Source organism: Mustela nigripes, chromosome 6 (assembly GCF_022355385.1).
Source record: "Mustela nigripes isolate SB6536 chromosome 6, MUSNIG.SB6536, whole genome shotgun sequence".
NCBI classification, from domain to species: Eukaryota; Metazoa; Chordata; class Mammalia; order Carnivora; family Mustelidae; genus Mustela; species Mustela nigripes.
Window position 1 is genome coordinate 81,812,982 of NC_081562.1, and position 18,265 is coordinate 81,831,246.

Below are 18,265 nucleotides of genomic sequence, written 5' to 3' on the forward strand. Positions count from 1 at the left end.
TCAAGAAGAATACTAAGGTAAGTCCAGTAAATTTGTGTTCAGTAAAATGCTATCTCAGGAAAGTGAGTCTTGATGACTTAAGAACTTCTTCTGTTTATCTGAGAAAGATAGACCGGTTTGAACACAGAGTAGAATTACCCATGGGAATGGAAAACAGGCTGTGTATGTTGTGGGAGGAAGGGCAGATAGAATCTCTAGTTCACAGGCATAGCCAGAGGGACTTGGGAGAAGAAATATGTCAAATCAGGTTTTACAAAGTGGTGCACAGTGGGATGCGTAAGGTAAAAAAAAAAAATTTTCTTTGGTACCTAACCCTCTCGACACCCCATGCCCCAAACAATATTTTGTAAAACTTGTTCAGTAAGGCTTCGAGGCTTTCATGGTGGATAGATTCTTCCTGGAGAAGGCAAGAGATACCGATGTTTGCAAACTGATGGTGTAGAGAAAATACAGATACCATGCACATGTTTCGTTTGGTGATTTCATCAGAAGGGCTCCCAAGACTCAAAAGCAGATGATACTCACTTGCTCAGATTTATTACAGCAAGGGATACAGAGCAAAAGGGAGAGGGAAAAGACGCAACGGAGGAATCCGGCGAGGTCCGGCACAGGGTTCCAAGAACTTCCTTGACCGAGGCCACACAGGAATTAGTGCTCTTTCTCTAACAGTGAACTATAGGGATGCGTGGGGAATGTCTCTGCCCGGGGAAACCAAAATGAGTTCCAAGTCCAAGGCTTTGGTGGGGGACTAGTTACGAAGGCACATTCTGCTTGGCAACCGGTCTTGGCAACCAAAACTCAGGACCCCAACAATGAAACCAGGTGCACATCATTAATCTTGGCATCTGTGTGGAACAACCTGAAAAGCCAGTATAGCATGGGCCGTTGCTTCGAGTGTATGCAAGAAAACCATCAATCACTAACATAAGAACAGCCTTCTGAGGCCCACATTCCCAGGAATTGGCCAAGGAACATTCATGGTTACCTTGAGGACATAAGGAGTAAGCAACCCGAATAACTAGACCCGGGGCGTGAATGTTCCCCCTTAGGGTACCTGGAGCATAACCAGGTCTGGCCAGCATTTCAAATGGATTTTACCGCCGCCGCCGCAGCAGCACCGCTTATATGGAGTAGAGGTTAAGGATGGCTTCTGCCACCTGGAGGCAGATCCCAGGCTAGGCAAGGAAGCCTTGCTGTCGGACAGAGGCTTCCGGTTGAATCTGAATAAACTCTCTTTTAAGTCAGAGTGTTGAATTTCATGGTACTCGCTGTATTTATTTTACAAGCATTTAGTAAATTTTTACTTAAAAGTTTAAGCCTCACCCCAGCTATGCTGTAAGAAATACAGGGGATATTTATTTACTCAACAATTATTTGGAGTACTTAATGTGCTGTTTGCTGGACTGTTGTGAATGTTGGAGATGAATTAATAAAATGACAGTTGTCTGCTCTTATGAAGCTTACAACTCACGTGGGGAAAATCAGAAATATAATTGAAGGAAGATCTAATCCACTGACTTGGGGCAAAGTTATAAAAGAAGACAGATGTTCTACCTACAAGTCTAGAAAAAGGAAATCCAGAGGAAATGAGTTTATTGGTATCACGAGGTTGTTTTATCAGACGCCTTTCTGCATGTCTTTCTAACTAGGGTTAGGGTTACCAACCCTCCCGGTTTGCATGGATTAAGGGGTTCCCCAGGTTGCAGTACTCCCAGTAGCTAAAGCTACGACCGTTGGTGACCCTATTTCCGGCTCATGACCATGTCACTCCTCCTCTGAGAACTCTTCTCCCCACCACGGGGCTGGGTCTTGGCAGCCATGAATTTTTGTGCTGTGTCATCCTGCCCACTGGGCTGTATTGGAGATCAGGACCCATTATTAGCCAATGCGTGTCTTGAGAAGTTGGCTGAAGAAATTGCTCATTATCTAACTGCCAAGCTCTATAGTAGGTTTCTGTCCGTAATTCTGGCTTGTAGGTTTCTGTCCTTAAGGTCTCTTGGACAAATCCAGCATTTGACCCTTGGGAAGGCTGTTTATCTTCTAATTCTCTGAGGAACCTGATCTGCTAAGTTCTCTTTCCCCCTGCACCATTTTTGCTTAAGCTAATTTAAATAGATTTTCTTTACTCTCACCAGAAGCTTATCTAAGCCAATTGTCCAGGAAAAAAGTATTCTCCAAGTCAGGACAGACTACTCTAGTTCTTCAGTTAGAACATTCCTAGAATATTCCTCAGGTTTACTGGAAATATCTTTTGGTATTTCCCTGGTTAGAGAACTGCATTTTCACCCCTTGATATAGATATATTTGAAATAAATATATTTATTTCAGATTAATCGGCATTCTGCTTCATTTTGATATCATTTCTTTAGAGTGGCTAATTCAAAGTGTATGGATTCTGTTACAACTGGAGTCTGACACAGAACCCCACCCTCTTTCCCTTGGGCATGTTAATTGTATGCAGTAGGCATTCAATTAAAACTTCTCAGAGGAGCAACAACCCGCTAAGCCTTTTCTTCTTCAGTTCAGGTGTGTCACAAATTCTGCTCTATTTTCTAACCACAAATAACTGTCTTGACCATTGCTACCGGATTATTCTCTTGCAGAAAATTTCACTTGCCTTTGCAACCACTCCCAATCATACCTGCTACTCTGAGGTATCTTCCTTTTTGTTTCAGCCCTCACTGCATATGCCCTTAAGCTTCCAAGGCTCAGTAGGCCATTCCCGACCACTACCTTGTGTGTCTTAGCAAGCCCCCTCATAGCTAGCTTTATCTAGTACCCAGTCAGATAAATCTCAGCTTGCCTACGATGGCTCTGCCACAACAAGGCTTCCTCTTCTTCCCTGGACTGGAGCACCTCAGCTGAATTCCCCAGACTTCTAGACCTTTCTCAGTGCCCTTTACTTTCACCTGTGCCTCTGCATCACCTGGGTAGGACTTGGGTGAGGGGGAAATAAAACTGGGCTGCCTTCCAGACCAGTGGAATTAAGACTACCACAGGCACATGTTCCAGAAAGCTCCATTTTTAAACAGCTCCCGGATGATTCTGATGCACTACTGGCACACCTACGGTAGGCCTAACCCTAGGTCCTTGAGGTGCCCTTTACCGTTTTCTTTGTATTCCTTCTCACATGTTGCAAACTTTAGGAAAACTTTTTTCTCACCATGCCCTTCATTAGAATTTCCCTCATAGGGGGCCTAATAAGCTCTGATGTGTCACCAGACACATTATCCCCCGACCTCAAAGAAAACACTGCTACTCAGGATTAAGCATGGATTTATTTTAGTTCAGTTAAAACATACATTGTTTCATTGAAACGGTGTAGCACTCTTTGCCAACAAGTCCTATTGGAACCGCTGGCCTCTAACAGTACAGTGCGGGTATTTACACTATATACAGAAAGCTAACACACCCAGGTTTCTCAAAGATCTTTCATTACATTAGATCACATTTGATTTCATTACACTAGATCACATTTTGAAACTACTGCATTTTGAAAATTAGACCTTATTTAAATTTTAAATAAGAGATCTGAATTTGCACCAAGTTTTCATGAAAAAATGTGATGTTCATCCAGTCTGTTTATTGCAAATACAATTTAAACAATATTTTAAATTCTTAGTGTTTACATAATTAGTCAATTTGTTTATATTGAAATCTCTGTACAGGTACTTTTTGGGACAATTCTTATAGATACATGTGAGTTCATCAAAATGCAGTTAAGAAACTTACAGGAATATATACACTTGAACCCAAAACCCAAACCTGACATTATATACATTATATATTACAAATACATATGGACAGACAATGTATGTACAGATTATCATAAATATTGAAAAATAGGTTAGCTTTAATGGATTAATGCTGTTCTATAAATAACATTACAGTTATAACTGAAACATCCACGGAAGACAGTAATGCAAAATGAGGTGACAAGACAGTGGTTTTAATACTGAAGACTGCTCATTAATGGGAATTCACTGTTTTAGGAACCTCAAGGCAGACAAGATAGCTCCAAGAAAACCATGCAATGGAATTTACCCTAGGCAGTTTGTTTTGAAACTCCAACAGCCAAAAGAGGATTGAACAAGCCTCCCCACGTCAATTTGCTGTGAGAAGAAAATTCCTTTTTTCTGTTCCTTCCTGGTTGCCACGGTAGTTTCTCCCACATGAAAAGGATGTAAACTGTAGAAAACAATTCTACTTGGTACTTCCTGGCAGGTCTCAGATACAAAATCAGCAATTCTTCCAGGAACTCAAGCAGAAGTGCCAATTCTTGGTCTGAACTAGAGGTGAGGTTCTGAATCTGAAGGGAGTGAGTGCTAAAACCCAATTAAATGAAAGCAGCGCCGTAGAATACATCTTCTCACTGCCTTTCTGGATGGTCCCCAATCATGTTATTTTTGTAGGAACACAAATGGACCATTGGTTTCACCCAATGTAGCACTACAAGACGTCTTCCAGTTCCACAAGGGTCTTCACAGACATATCCTGTCTGTAATTTAGTCACATATAATACAAGAATGTGTAACAAAAACCATGTCTGCCATGTTTCTGGCCCCTACCTAAAACTAAAAATGCGGAGTTTAAGAGGAAACCTTAGAGCCAGAGGCCAATTGATGATTCCATTATTTGCTTCCCTCAACCACTAATGGAATTATGTGTATTAGATATTAGACATGATGCCTGATGAGCAAAGTACCACATTATTTAATATATTCACCATACACCATAACGTACAATAAATGTGCTCTTAAAGCCACGTGATTTTTTCACTTCTAACTGGCACTGAAATGGAAGGATGAACATGCAGTTGGACCAACTACTTTCACTCAGGATGCACTGTTTTCCCTAGCTAACCATCTGTTGGATGTAAACAAATAATTCTGTGTTGTACAAGAATGAGATGACAATCCAGTGCAAAGGAGTTTTAAAACTTACTGCATGAGAAAACCCAGTGGCCTGTCTGAAGAGAACTTATACCAAATACCGGTGTAACCTGTGAATTAGACCTCTACTGTAGACAAAACAAGAACACAACTAAGCCATACATTATCAAGTAATTCCCACTTCCAGCAGTAGATGAACATTGCAAAAAGTTGTACTCTCTGGATAGAATAGTTTTGGCCTATAGCCATCAAATGCCCATTTCCCACTGCTGGAAGCAATGTCAAAAAAAGGGCTGGCCCAAAACAAAAACAAAAACAAAAAACCCCCCCAGAGCTGTCAATACAGCTCTGGAGACAGATGCAACTGAATAAACCCTGTTTTACCCAATTGCACTATTTGGTACCTCAAAATTAGTTATTTTACTTCCCACTGCTTTGTATCTTCCATTCTAATAGATTGAAGCCATAAGTGTATTTCAGTCTGAATGAAATAAATTAATTGGGGCCAGAGAAGAAAAGTGATGAACGAGTTCATCTGATTTGGTATAGCAATATAATCCATCAGTTATTTATTCTTTAACGGTGAAGTCTGAATGGAAAAAACTACGCTCCTATTCATGGTACAATTTGTCTACATCATTTTCTCTAAAAATTTTTTTGGGTTAAAAAAAGTATTTGGCTTATTATGCCTACAAAAAGGCAAATCATTTCACCATACTAATATTTGTTTTTAAACACCAATGGTTTTTTCTTATGGAATTTGTTGACAATTGTTTTTGGATAAAGTTTAAAAAGAAAGCAACTTTTTTTAAAAGTAAAATAGTGCTTCTGAGGTCTTAAAATATTTTTGGTACAAAAAAATAATAGTGTTTTTCTCAATGGTTATTTCAATACTTTGCTGTAAATTAATAAGAATTATTTCTCACATCGAATGGTTCCATTAGGCACATTCAAGTAAAATCATAAAATATCCAAGTTAAACAATGACACAGCCAACCATGTGGCTTGATAAAGTTAAAGAGTTCGTCCATTCTCTGGAATGGAATAAAATTGTCACTTCCATTAACCCGAGACTCGTGGTTTGGTTGTTCATATCCATTTCTATCATACAGAATAGTTTCTTTAAAAAGAAAAAAAAAAAGTTCACTTATTCTGCACTCAGAAGAACCAGCGAGGAATCTGCACTTCAAAAGGAAGTGAAACTGAAAACATTAGGTGAAATTTCATAGTAAGTTGAGAGTTGACTCAACACTGGCATCAAGTGGACTAGCGGGGTTTCAGCGGCACCAGTTAATGGCCACCTCCGTGGGCATCGTGTACCCAATCCAGAACAATCAAGGCCATGCTTCCGGTCATCACGACTATGCCACTTAACAGGAAGAACACAGCCTGCAACAAGCATAGAGAGAAACTCATCAGCCAGCAGAAGACATACCCGTGAACATTCCTTCCTACTTTTAAAAATGGGCTTGAAATCACTGAAATGATGTATTTACAGGGCTACACTTTTACCTTGCTCAGATAACTGTCTTAAGTTATCAAGAGCTTACCTACAGTACAAAATAACTCGGTTTTTGAAATCTTCCCCAAATTTGCTTTCTCATTCCTTTGTTTCAGACAGAAATGTAAATACTTTTCTTTACGGAATGAACTACTTCACGTCGTAAGCAGAACGGGACTAGTTTTTTGTTTGCTTCTCACATTTCTTAAAACTTCAAAAATTTTAAGTCACAATATCAAACCGAAGTCATCCTAAAACACAGCCTGGTCAAAGCCAGAGCTTTTCTACCCCCATCAGTTACTGCCACTATGTATTCTGAATAAAACAAGAATACAGCTGAATTATATAGAATTATAAACAATTCTAGTGTTTTAATCAGACTAGAACTGTAGCAGGGTGAGGACCGAAAGGCAGTCTTTTTGCTAAATAACCTCCCCCCCCCCCAGGACCTTCTGTAGTTAACATTATCATGTTCTTTGTAAAATCAGCTGTATTACACTTTAAAGTTCATTTTATTATTTTAAAGTATAGGTATAGCCCTCCTCCCCCTGGCTCCTTGCTTTGAAGACAGTTTGAAAGCCCATGTAAGTGTCGAAGTGGGCAGCGAGACAAATACCAGCTCCACTAATGCGGGACGCTGACTGAGCACCTCCACACTGCACATACACTCTTTATCTGTGCTCCTACCTCTGAAATATCTCAACTGCTTTCTTGTAATTAACTTAGGCCTATATTCGAAGGCGAACTGTCTTCCACCTTTCCTGCCCCAATCTTCCATCTGTGAAGATCACCATTAAAGAAATATACACTAGAAACTAAGAAGTAGAACTAAGGGACTAAAATCAGGTAATTCTAGTTTTAGAAGATCACGACTGTTTCTGTAAGTCTGAACAGCTCACTCACCCCAATCTTTTGTACAGATTTCATAGGTTCTTTCTTCACTAACTTGATATAAAAGGCAGATGGCAGAATAAAGATCAACATAGCAGCTGCAGATGCCCCTGAAAAAGAACACAGACCACTTCTTGAGAATTCAGTGAATCACTGGTCATTCCTTTTTTTAAACTTTAAAATCGCTGATGTGATAAAGGACTCTGACACTTTCTAAAACTTACCGATGAAACCAAAGATATCTCTAATTGTTGGGACAAAGATGACAAGCAAATTGGTAAATGCCAGGATAGACACGGTTATGATACTATGACGCCACCAACTGAAATCTTTTGCTGCACACAGCAGGTGAGTTACAGAACTCCGGATCTGCAAAAGCAAACAGAGAGAGATAAAAATTCCAGCTTTAAATTAATGGGGGAAAAAAAATCCCCAAATAACAGGGGCTGTATCTTTAAAAAAAACTTAAAAACCCCAACTTTCTAAATACTTAAATTGTGCCCCTTCTTCTACTGCTGTTTCCTTAAAATCTGAACATTAAAAGATCACTTTAGGTCTTCAATTACGGAAAATATACTCAGAATGTTTTAAAAACCTACAAAGTATTTTAAATAATCCCTTCAAAACCACCATCAACTTGGTATTGCTCTAAAAGCGTTTCCCTTCTTACAGAAGAAGAAAATCTCACAAGTCTTCACATGTTTAAAACCTCATTCCTGGTGAGCGGAAGGAGGGCAGGTGACCACTTACTGGGAAGATGACTACTGGTACCGTCAGGGTGACAGCCACTAGCACAGCCAAACGAACAATGAGAAGAAGAATATCAGTTCCCATGACTGTAGAGTAGGTATGAAGCAACTCTGATTCAACATGTTCTATGGGGAAAGACAAAGGAAAAAAAGCTTCAAGTGAGCGGTTTCCTCTAGAGATTAGGTGGGAAATCTAACTTACAGCAAATACGCAACAAAGTTATTAGCTACTCACAAAACGGGTATAAACTATGAGGCTAAGAAGATTAATTTGGAATTAGGATTAATGCAATTAAAATAACATTGAAGGAAAATTTTCCTAAATACCAAGTAGAGATTTAGCCACATGACCCTCATCAAAAACAACAGGAGCTACATAGCTAAATCCCATGGTCTGGCTTACAGTTTGTGTTGTAGAATGTGAAGATGACTGGAAAAGGAGATAGCATAAACCCAGATGGAAGCGTACCGTATGAATGCCACCAAATGGCTAAGATATGACCCTGGGCTTTAGAAATTACTGATTAAAGACTATAGGAAATTCTCAGCTCTAAATTCAGTTTCTCATTCCAAGTAGGAAATACACCGAAACATGGAATTTAAGTGATAGATTATACATGTGCAAGTATCAATTTTACTTCATGAAGTGTTTCTGAAAGCTAAACATTATTTACCATAAAATGTCAGGTATCCAAAGAGGGCAGCAAGCAGGTACATGAGAAACATGGCGAAAAATGAAATCTTGGACACATTCATCATTCTTCTACGGCTGCGGCTATGTAAATTCAAAGAAAAATACAGATATATACTTGAGCAATAGTTATAAGCAGTAATCAAATGTTCTTCTAACTTTCCCAATGAATTTACATAAAAAGAGGAAGAGCACTCACCCTTTGAGTTCTTCGTAAATGGGAAGGATAGCAGGATGACAGACAAATGAAAAGGTCAAAATTGGAACCGCATAGACAGTCTGTAAAAAACGTGAAACATTTACTTAAAATCCTCATGTAACACATTTGGGTCATCACAGGTCTGCAGTTTGTGTTTTTAGAGTAATGAATTTTAGCATCAAACCCTTAAAGTTTTCCTTCTTCTAATCTCTCACTAAGTGTGATCAATATCCTAACCTCAGAAGGTGTCAATTATTAACATCATTTCATTTCAGTTCTCCATCCATTTTAAGATATAATCTAACATTTTCTTCTCAGTCTTCAATAATTCAGTAACCAGCTACTCATGTTTTCTAAAGAGTAGCTATACTACCCCTCCTCCTTTTGCCTTGGGAGTTATTTTTAAATTTCCAGGGGCTAGTATCCCTCTCTTCTTCCCTAAAATCTTAAGAAAAACTACATTTAGTCACCTGTGAGTTGAAGATAAAATAACGTGGTCTGCAAGAATCATCGTCTGTCATATTAAATACCATCTCAGGTGTAAAAGCCGTCGGCTGGGTTAAGGTGCTGTTTAGGGTCTCATTAATTATCAAGCCAACTTCCACAGGGCAAGGAATCTGAAATTTCTTGCAAATCACCTGAAAACGGATTATTTTTTGCATTTGTTAAACTGAATAACCTGACTGGGCTCATAAACCAATCTCTAGCTTTAAAGAAGAGATATACCTACCACAATCAGGAAGAACATCATACACAATAAGGAAAGGCCACTGGTATATCCCAAATATCCTGTAGGACGCAGAAATTATTGCTTCAATATAACACATTTCAGGCAAAAAGATTTTCTCAACTTTTAGGCAGTAACTCAATTCTGTCTGAAAGTCTTTAGTAATGAATACAATATTAAATTTCTAATTCTTAGGTACTAAGGTATAGAATTACTTAACAAAGCTTGCTAATAACTAAAATAATAGAAACTTTCATTTTGTGTTATTACTATTTATAAAGCACAAATATTATCAAGTGTCAAAATATCCCAGCCCATCCTGGTAGCCACTGTTAGGATTTTGAAAAGGCCAGCCCATCTGGTAGCCACTGTTAGGATTTTGAAAAGGCCTACCCATGTGTACGTGGCAGCTCCCAAAGTCCTGTTTTGGGGAGCTTTTTAGCTTTCAGTTTCTATTAAGAGATAGCCAACTAGCTAGTGATAGGCTCATTTCAGTTCTCTTTAGAGATGGGTTTACTCACCTAAATTTCTCAGCAGGGACAAAGGAAGAATGAGCACCAGCGACACCAGCAAAACCAAATAGTCACCGTTCAGATACCACAATCTGAATTAAAGAAAAGAAACACAAGGTCAAAACCAATCATGAAAATTCCCAAGATACTATACACCTCTTCTTACTGGACTCATTTCATAGAGACACTATAAAAATAAACACAAAAAACGGCAGGTCTGGAAAAAGCACTGCTTATTCACAAAAAGCCTATAGAGGCATAAACTTCTAGCTGTGTGCTAGCTCAATATTCACTCAGGTTAGAAATGGGGTATGAACAGTATAACTTTTGTCCCACTGTTTGCTCTGGGAAGGCTGCCAGCTGATTCATAACATAAAATGCTTCTTAAAGGCTTGATACTAATGTAGGGAACAAAGCAGCATTGTTAAGTCAGTAATCTTATCTTTCAGCATTTTTAGAAGAATTGTATACCAACTCGGTTATAGCTTTGGCTTACAATTTTTAATGCGAGAAACAAGGAAATTTAAAACAAGTTTCTTTTAGACGCTTATTAGCAAGTGGAATTATTAAACACTTCAACAAGGAAATCTTCTCATACTTAGGTAGAACACATAGGCAAAGACAAACAACAAAACCCAATCCCCCCAAACCAGGATTTATTCCAGATAGTCAAGAGTTATGTTGTGACACCTTGACCCACCTTGACTCCAAAAACAGTCAAAAGGTCTCTTCTGAACTTAGAGAAAATATTACCCATGTCTCCTATAAGAGTTTTAACAATGTCTTTTCCTTCCTAGGTAATCAACCATACCCTCTCTTAAATCACTATTTTCAAATTCTAATTGTCCTGTGAATTCCACTACACTTACTTACTTCAGCAACAAAGACCCCACAGAAAACTAATGTTTAAAGATCAGCTTATTAAATTTCTAAAGCCAAAGAGATAACCACACTTCTCTATTTTGAGATAAGGAGCTGTAAGTAAGTGGGGAAGTAAATTGCCCTTCCCCATGTTTACTCTAGATAAAAACCTGTTAGTCCACTGGGAGGAATAACTGTGCTACAAGGATAAGGTTTCTACAACATGGCCATACATTTTCTGGTCTTATGCATTTGAACAGATTAAGTTTTAAGAATTTCAAATTTATGAAAAATCAGACAGGACTGATTTGTAATGTAATTCAAAGCTTCAACCTGACTTAGGTTAGATTTTGTGTTTCTCTGCTACAATTTCTTAGAGCACAAATACCAAAAGAAAGTTAAGAAAACCTGCTTTCACACACAGGTTAGAGAAATTATTATCCAGAATTACAGCATGAGCTTCAGTCTTTGGTCTTTCATTCTTACGACTTCAAATCAGTCTATGAGGGACTTCTTGGTCAATTTTAAGAGGAACATTTACAAAAAATAATTGCTAAGTATTTTGTATTCAACTTTGATAAAATGTATCTAATCATGTTAGACTATAATTTTTCTTATGAGTAACCTTACTTATCACCTACCCAGTTGTATCTTCAATGTTCATTAATGCCTGGATCACCAAAGGTAACTCATATTTCACTATGAAGAGGTAGCTTGACATAGCTGGAGGAAAACAAAATTATACCATTACAAGTGCAAAATGTGGCATGTGACACCAAAAGTAACGTGTCACCACTCTGCTACACAAAGAGTAAAAAGTCTACCCAAATGACCTTTTAAAAAATTCTCACCTCCAATGTTCTGCATTGTAATTGATCCAGAGGCTGCAAGCTTTCCAACTAATCCAAATGCTTTATGTCCCAACTGTTCGTATAATAAAGACCCTAAAATAGAAGAACACAGAAGCATGAAGGAACGAACGAAGAAAATCCTGACAGGCATAACTGTTTTAGAAGTATCAAGAGTGCTACCATACCTCCTTCATTGGCAGTCTTTAGAAGGAGATGAACAGAATACAGGGAAAATATTGACACAAATGTCAGGAGGATTCTGATGAGAGAAGGAAAAGGCACAGGGTTATACATAAGCACAGTTATATGTAAAGGCAATTCTTGTGCTTGTTATCAAAACATTATGTCCTAATATTTCTGTGCTAGATAGATAGATAGAAAGCCCCTAAGAACTGGTGCTCACCATCCTGGCTAGCGTCAACATCTTCCCTTAACCTGGTATTAAAAACCTGCATGGTGTCTCAGGTGTTAGCTCCAAGGTACTGGTTAAGAGCAAGGGTTTACCCGCTGCACCAAGCATGTCGGGAAACCCAGGAAAGCTGAACTTTAAGGTGGTGGAGTTATGAGACCTAGAATCTGGTTCTGGCACCAAAATATTTAACTGTATTCTTGCCACTTCTCTGCATTTTTTAAGGTTCCTTTTATCTGTAAAATGATGCCTGTCAGTAAAAATGTAGCACATGAGGCACTTGTGAAATCCAACTGAGACAGGTTCAGGAAAGACCCTGAGACCACTTGGACTATGTAAATAAGAAGAGGAATGGGACTAGGAAGGGAGTGAGATACCAACATTGGAAGCATCGGGCACAGCTTTAGAACAATTAGGCAAAAGTTAAAGAAGTAAGCACTGGGATGATGTACTGTATTGCACGCCATAGTGTGGAATACAGGCCCAGTATTATGATGAAGTTAAACAATGCCTGTGCTAGAACAAGTAGCCTATCAGTCTGACTGGGGTTGCTCTTGGCTCCACTGGGTGGAACAACAACAACAAAAAGACTAGGGGAAACTAGAGGTTCCCCAGTGTCACTTAGTTTTCCTTTAAAGATACAAGTTCTCTCTCATTGCAGATTTACTTTCCTCCCCTCCTGGGAAAGCTAAGGAAAATGTGGATTTTTTTTCTATTAAAAACAACAACAACAAAAAAAACCTCAGGAAAACCCATTGAAAACTCTGCAAACAAGACCATTACTTTTCCTGAATTCTGTAAAGGAAAACCAAATCCGGTACCATATAAGATCTGGCAAAGAAATTGAGGTCTGTTAGTTATAACACAGGTGGTGGCATTGAACTGCCATTCCAATGTCAAAAGTTTTACGGGGCCTAGTGAGAGGTGGAAAAATGACACCATTGGCCTTACCAAAAACAATGTTTGAAGTATGCAGACAAATTCAGTCTTCCTTTCTTACACTGAAATTACAATGAGGGATGAATGGACTTTATAACCTTTGAGGTCACTTTCAAGCTTAAGGCTGAGTCTGCCTAATAAGTTTAGCTAGAGTTGTTTAACCACACTGTGATAGCCACATGGCTTCTGGCCCATTTACCTCTACATCCTCTAAATGCACATTATAAAATACTGATGGGATTAAAAACTCACTTGTTTAACCATTTATTAAAAGGGTTAATCAAACACATAGACCTTATTAAAGTATAATTTCAAAGGCACAAGGGTAACATCAGAATTTTGTTTTCACTTATGAAACAGGTGCCATTTTCTCTCATGTTAACTATAACTACACTAGCAGCATTAAAGATCGCCCAGTTTTTACAGTTAAGAGTCAGGAAGGATTTTGGAGTATTTAACAATGAGGCCATTCAAGTTCCCCAATAAAAACTTCAACACTCTCTGGTCCTTCCTATGTAAATTCCTTCACCTTAGTAGGAGGTCTCAAAAAGCTTCATGCTAATGAAGCAAGCTGCTAGCTTCCAATGCTCAAATGCCAGGCTTAACTTCGGTACAGGATTTCACCACAAAGTAGAACTTTGCAAAGGTCTTTTCTTTTCATGAGCATTCTATTCTGTTGGAGAAAATAACTTGAGTAGATGGCACCCATGTGTCACGAGGGGACAATTCCCTGCTCCCTGTAAGATGTGGTTTCTTCATCAGCACAATAAATCACACTATCTTCCACAGAAATTGCCTTACCAGGAGCCCAAGGGTACTTAAAGTTAACAGCTATGATACAAATATCATGGAAGATGTACGTTCAAATCTGCATGTGTTTTTGTTGTGTACCTTCTTCTCCCTGGAAAACAGGGTTCCTACTTTTCTTATTAAATTATCTGAGAATCAATGACCCCACACCAGTTAAGAACCACTGCACGGAAGTGTTCTACTGCTCCAAAATCCTATTCTAGGCATTTATGCTAGAGAGCACAGGAATAAATCATTTTAACGGGGCAACTAGGGAAAAGAACATTTAAAAGCAAGTACTTATTAAAATATTTATTTTTTTGCTATGGCATGTGGCAATCACACAGACCTGGAAGAAATAAATATTAGAATAAAACAGAACCAAAATAAAAAAAACAAAAAAAACCAACATATGGGTTTCTTTTTAGTGTCCAGAAAATTATGACTCACTTTTCTTAGAACAAGCATGTTCCAGGTTAAGCAAATACCACCACACCCTATATATTCTAAAAAGTCTGTTTGCCTTATGAAAAGGTTCTTGGGAAGACTATGTCAACTTATAAACTGAGTTGGAAGTACCATGCTTATTAGTATTTTTTTGCTAAACATTCTGCCAGAACAAAATTTCTAACAACTATGGATTTATCAATGGTTCTTTTTAGATATACAAACCCTGTTACCACTTAAACTATTCCCACTGACTTAATGACTTTTGATTTAATTACTAGTTTCCAGTGTTGTCCTATTTCTTCCTAACTGGCTTTCTGGAGATCATGCAGTTTACATATTACAACAAGGAGGCTTTTGGGTTTCTCATCTTAAATTTCACACAAATGATTTTAAAGTTAAGTATTTCAACTGTAAATTCTGTCTCTGGAGCCGAGAGTTTTATGTTTTATCATATTAACTGCCCTGCATGGCAGACTCACTACTTACACATACTTACATAAAAAGAGCAATTCCAGTATTAGCCATGGCATAAGAAAGCCCAAGGATTCCACTGCCCACAATCGCATTGCTCAGATTAAATACTGACATTCCAAAGGAAGTAGTACCTGGATGCTACATAGAGGGAAAACGATAACCAAACATATAACAATAATTAAATGGAGAAAACCAGCTTTGGGCAAGTTAGATTGAAATCTAAAAGTACAACTATTCTTTCACTCCATAAAGCCAAAGACACACAAATTATTATGTTCAACTTACAAAGTCTGTTTCATACTTCTTCTTCCCCAGATTTGATTCAAGTAAAAAGTTCTGGTTTTCAGGATCTACATCTGCATAATGGCTGTGAGAAGGGGGGAAAAAGGAATTCTCAGGAGTCCACTTTCACCAGAGATACTGTCAATGCGACAATCGATGCTCGCTCGTTACAGAGACTATACTCGCTCCAGATGCTACGGTAAGTTACAGCAACCGAAGCCGAATTCCAGGTCAAGAACCCTTAAGTCCCGCAAGCCGATCAAAAAACAAAACAAAACAAAACAAACAAAAAACCCCACAACAACCCCAAAACACACACAACTTCTCCCACCTTTTCAGAGCAGCTTGCTTGGTGGGGTAGGAGTAGTTGAAATCGCTGTTGGAACTGTAGCTGCTGCTGTCCTCATCCGGGGAAATATTGAACCTTCCCATTTCGGTTTTCTTCATGCTGGCACCGGGAGGAAGAGAGGGTGCAGCGGTGAACACTGGGCTCCTTTTGTCCTTGGCGGTGCACCGGCCCGCGCGGCTGCCTGCGAAGAAGGTAGAGGCGGCGCGTCAGGACTGCAGCGCTCGCCCGCCCGCCCGCCAGCCAACCCGCCGTGGTCACGTGACGCCGCCGGGAGGCGCAGCGCGGCTGATTCATCCCCGGCCAGGCGAGTGGAAAAGTACCAGCCGAGCGCGAGGGGCGGGGGCGCGCCGAGGGGCGGAAAAGTACAGACAGCGGAGCCGCGGAGAACAAAGATGGTCCCACCGCGGCGATGCGCCCGCAACGGCCCGCGCCCTCCGGACCCCAAAGCCCCTCTCCAGAGGACTTTAGTACTGCACGCTCTCAATTATCCCAAATCGGAGGGGAGGGGTGCACGGGGGCTCTGTTTCGGCTTTCCTCCAGCCTCTCTGGTCGTGCACAGGCATGCAGGGCACACATCCCACCCAGACATTGGTTAGGTGTGCGTGCAGCCCAGGCGCACGGCTCCCAGTTTCTAGCATTTGCAACAACAATGCGCGTAATCCATCTTTTCATGCCCGGAGTCCCAAGATGGGGAAATGCCTCTGCAGCAGAGAGCGAACTCAAACGGGGCAGAAAGAGCTGACACGGGTCCTCTCCCGAGAACAGGAGAAAGCCCGTTCCCCGGCGACAAGAGGCGCCGGGGATTTGTTTACACGCGCACGCCCGTGCCCTCGAGCACACTCGTCTACAGGCATTTGGCTCGCGAGCGCTTTCGCCCGGCCGGCCCCTCCTATGCCCGGAAAAGAAACTGATGCAATATCGATCTCCGATTATCAAATCTTCCGGGGCCGTCTTCCCCAATCGTGGCCTGTGTATACGAAAAGCCCGAACCTTCCTCCGCTGCCCCCATATACCAGATCCCCCTCGATCTCATTTTTTTATTAATGCAAATCAGTCACAAGACTTGCCGCAGCGGAGCCGCGGGCCGGGGTGGTTCCCCTCCCCCTAACGGGAGGATGCAGCTCAGCTCCCGGAGGGCACGCGGCCCCCGCGCCGCGCCCCTCCCCCGCCCGAGAAGGGCGGCGACCCTCGTACCGGCCGGGACCGAAGGCGGGTCCCGCCGACCCGACACGCCAGCGCCGGAGGAAACAGACCCCGCAGCTACCTTCCCGCCGCGGCCCCTCCCGAGAGCCCCTCCCCCAATCCCGCCCGGGCCCCGCGCCCTCCGCACAGACGCCCCCGCCCGCGTTACCTCGGTGGTCTCCGCTCCTGTATCCCGGAAACGTCACGCAAACGCCTTCGGTGGTTTTTTCTCCGCTAAACAAAAATAAAAACAAAAAAACCAGCAATAGGCAGGAAAAATAATTTTAATAAAAAAAGGAAATGGCAAGTCGCTGCCGCCCCAATCGTCCGGCGTCCGCCGTCTCGAGGGAAAGGCGCGAGGCTGCGGGAACGCGTGGTCCGGCTGCGGGCGGTGCTGTCGAGAAAGCTCTCCCGGACGGCGGCGTCGCGCTGCTCTGGTGCTGCCTGCCCGGCAGCGGGTTATAGCGGCCGCCCAGGAGAACGCGTCAGGGGGCGGGGCCGCGGCCGCCCCGGTGCCTTCTCTTTGTGTATCAACACTACCTGGGCTCCGCCCCCGGCCCGCCCGGGCCCGCAGACTCCGCCCCCTGTCCCCTTCCCCCCTTTTCCCTCCCCCCCGCGGCCCACTCGGGCGGCCGGCCCCGCCCGCTGGCGCCCCCACCGTTCGGAAGAGCCAAACCCCGCTCTCTCCTGCCTCGGTCAGCCCCGAAAGACCCCCGTGCTTCCCTTGGCCAGTTCATTTCAACCTCGGTAGGGGCCCAACACATGCGGTTGTCTTTACGGAGCCTTCTCCTCAATCCCTTCCGTCCGAGTTACCAGCAGTCTTTGCTGTCTCCTCAAGGCTTTTTGGGGACACATCCCGCCCACCCAACCCTTTCCTGCCTGTTATTTTTGTGATTTACTTGGGGTTTTTCTCTCGCAAACTTGGACTAGTGCGGCAACGTGGTCTCCATGGTCGGTTCCGTTCTCGTTCTTTCTTCTCCATCTAGACCTGCTTTCACTCTAAGAAACTAGTCTGATTGGGTCCGTTGGCAGCTGTATTTGGGTCTATCCTTTCTGTACGAGCGTGGAAAACCCTACTGGGGGAAATGTTGCATCTCGACCAGGAAGCCAGACCCCTTGCAAGGAGATCCCGGTTAGGCCTCCGGTTGGGGGACCGGCTCTTTTGAGGAGGCGCAGGAGTCCCCAGTTTTCCTTTTGCAGACGCATCTCGCTCATTCCACCACCCCCGACCCAATCTGAGAGCTTTCTCGCCCTCCTCGCCTTCCTTCCCCTGTATTTACAAAGGCGCAGGCTCCCCTGGAATGCGGGTCTGGGAGGCTTTCTCCCGAGCCGGTCCTTCCCTTCCAGTGGTGATATGGTCTTGCTGAGCCAGGCAACTAGGGGGCCCCTTCGCTGCGGAATCCTCCGTGCTGCGGAAAGGCACGAGTCCGTCCCTTCGCTGGAAACAAAGGCCCCTTAGGAGAAATGCTTGTTGAATGAATGAATAAACAAACGAGTTTGACCTCCTGCTCTCTTCC

General features: G+C 41.9%; 1 protein-coding gene across 1 annotated transcript; it reads right to left on the reverse strand.

Annotated features, from left to right (window-relative positions):
• Positions 1-5,444: 5,444 nt before the first annotated feature.
• Positions 5,445-17,220, reverse strand: SLC38A2 (solute carrier family 38 member 2). Its single transcript, XM_059402961.1, has 16 exons — positions 16,918-17,220; positions 15,549-15,747; positions 15,221-15,302; positions 14,958-15,073; positions 12,060-12,133; positions 11,875-11,967; positions 11,665-11,746; positions 10,172-10,254; positions 9,654-9,712; positions 9,394-9,561; positions 8,924-9,003; positions 8,708-8,808; positions 8,035-8,159; positions 7,509-7,653; positions 7,297-7,394; positions 5,445-6,281 (listed from the first exon to the last, which is right to left on the reverse strand). Exons 2-16 carry the CDS (start codon positions 15,662-15,664, stop codon positions 6,183-6,185), a joined length of 1,521 nt encoding a protein of 506 aa, XP_059258944.1. The 5' UTR covers positions 15,665-15,747; positions 16,918-17,220; the 3' UTR covers positions 5,445-6,182.
• Between the last annotated feature and the right edge of the window lie 1,045 nt (positions 17,221-18,265).

What these genes read in the sequence shown, in the direction of transcription:
- SLC38A2 (XM_059402961.1), bottom strand. Translation starts at nt 15,664, where the DNA reads ATGAAGAAAACCGAAATGGGAAGGTTCAATATTTCCCCGGATGAGGAC. An exon ending in AAAGACTGCCAATGAAGGAG is followed by an intron (nt 11,968 to 12,059) that starts GTATGGTAGCAC and finishes CTTCTATTTTAG; the next exon opens with GGTCTTTATTATACGAACAG. An exon ending in GTCCCTGCTGAGAAATTTAG is followed by an intron (nt 9,713 to 10,171) that starts GTGAGTAAACCC and finishes TGCGTCCTACAG; the next exon opens with GATATTTGGGATATACCAGT.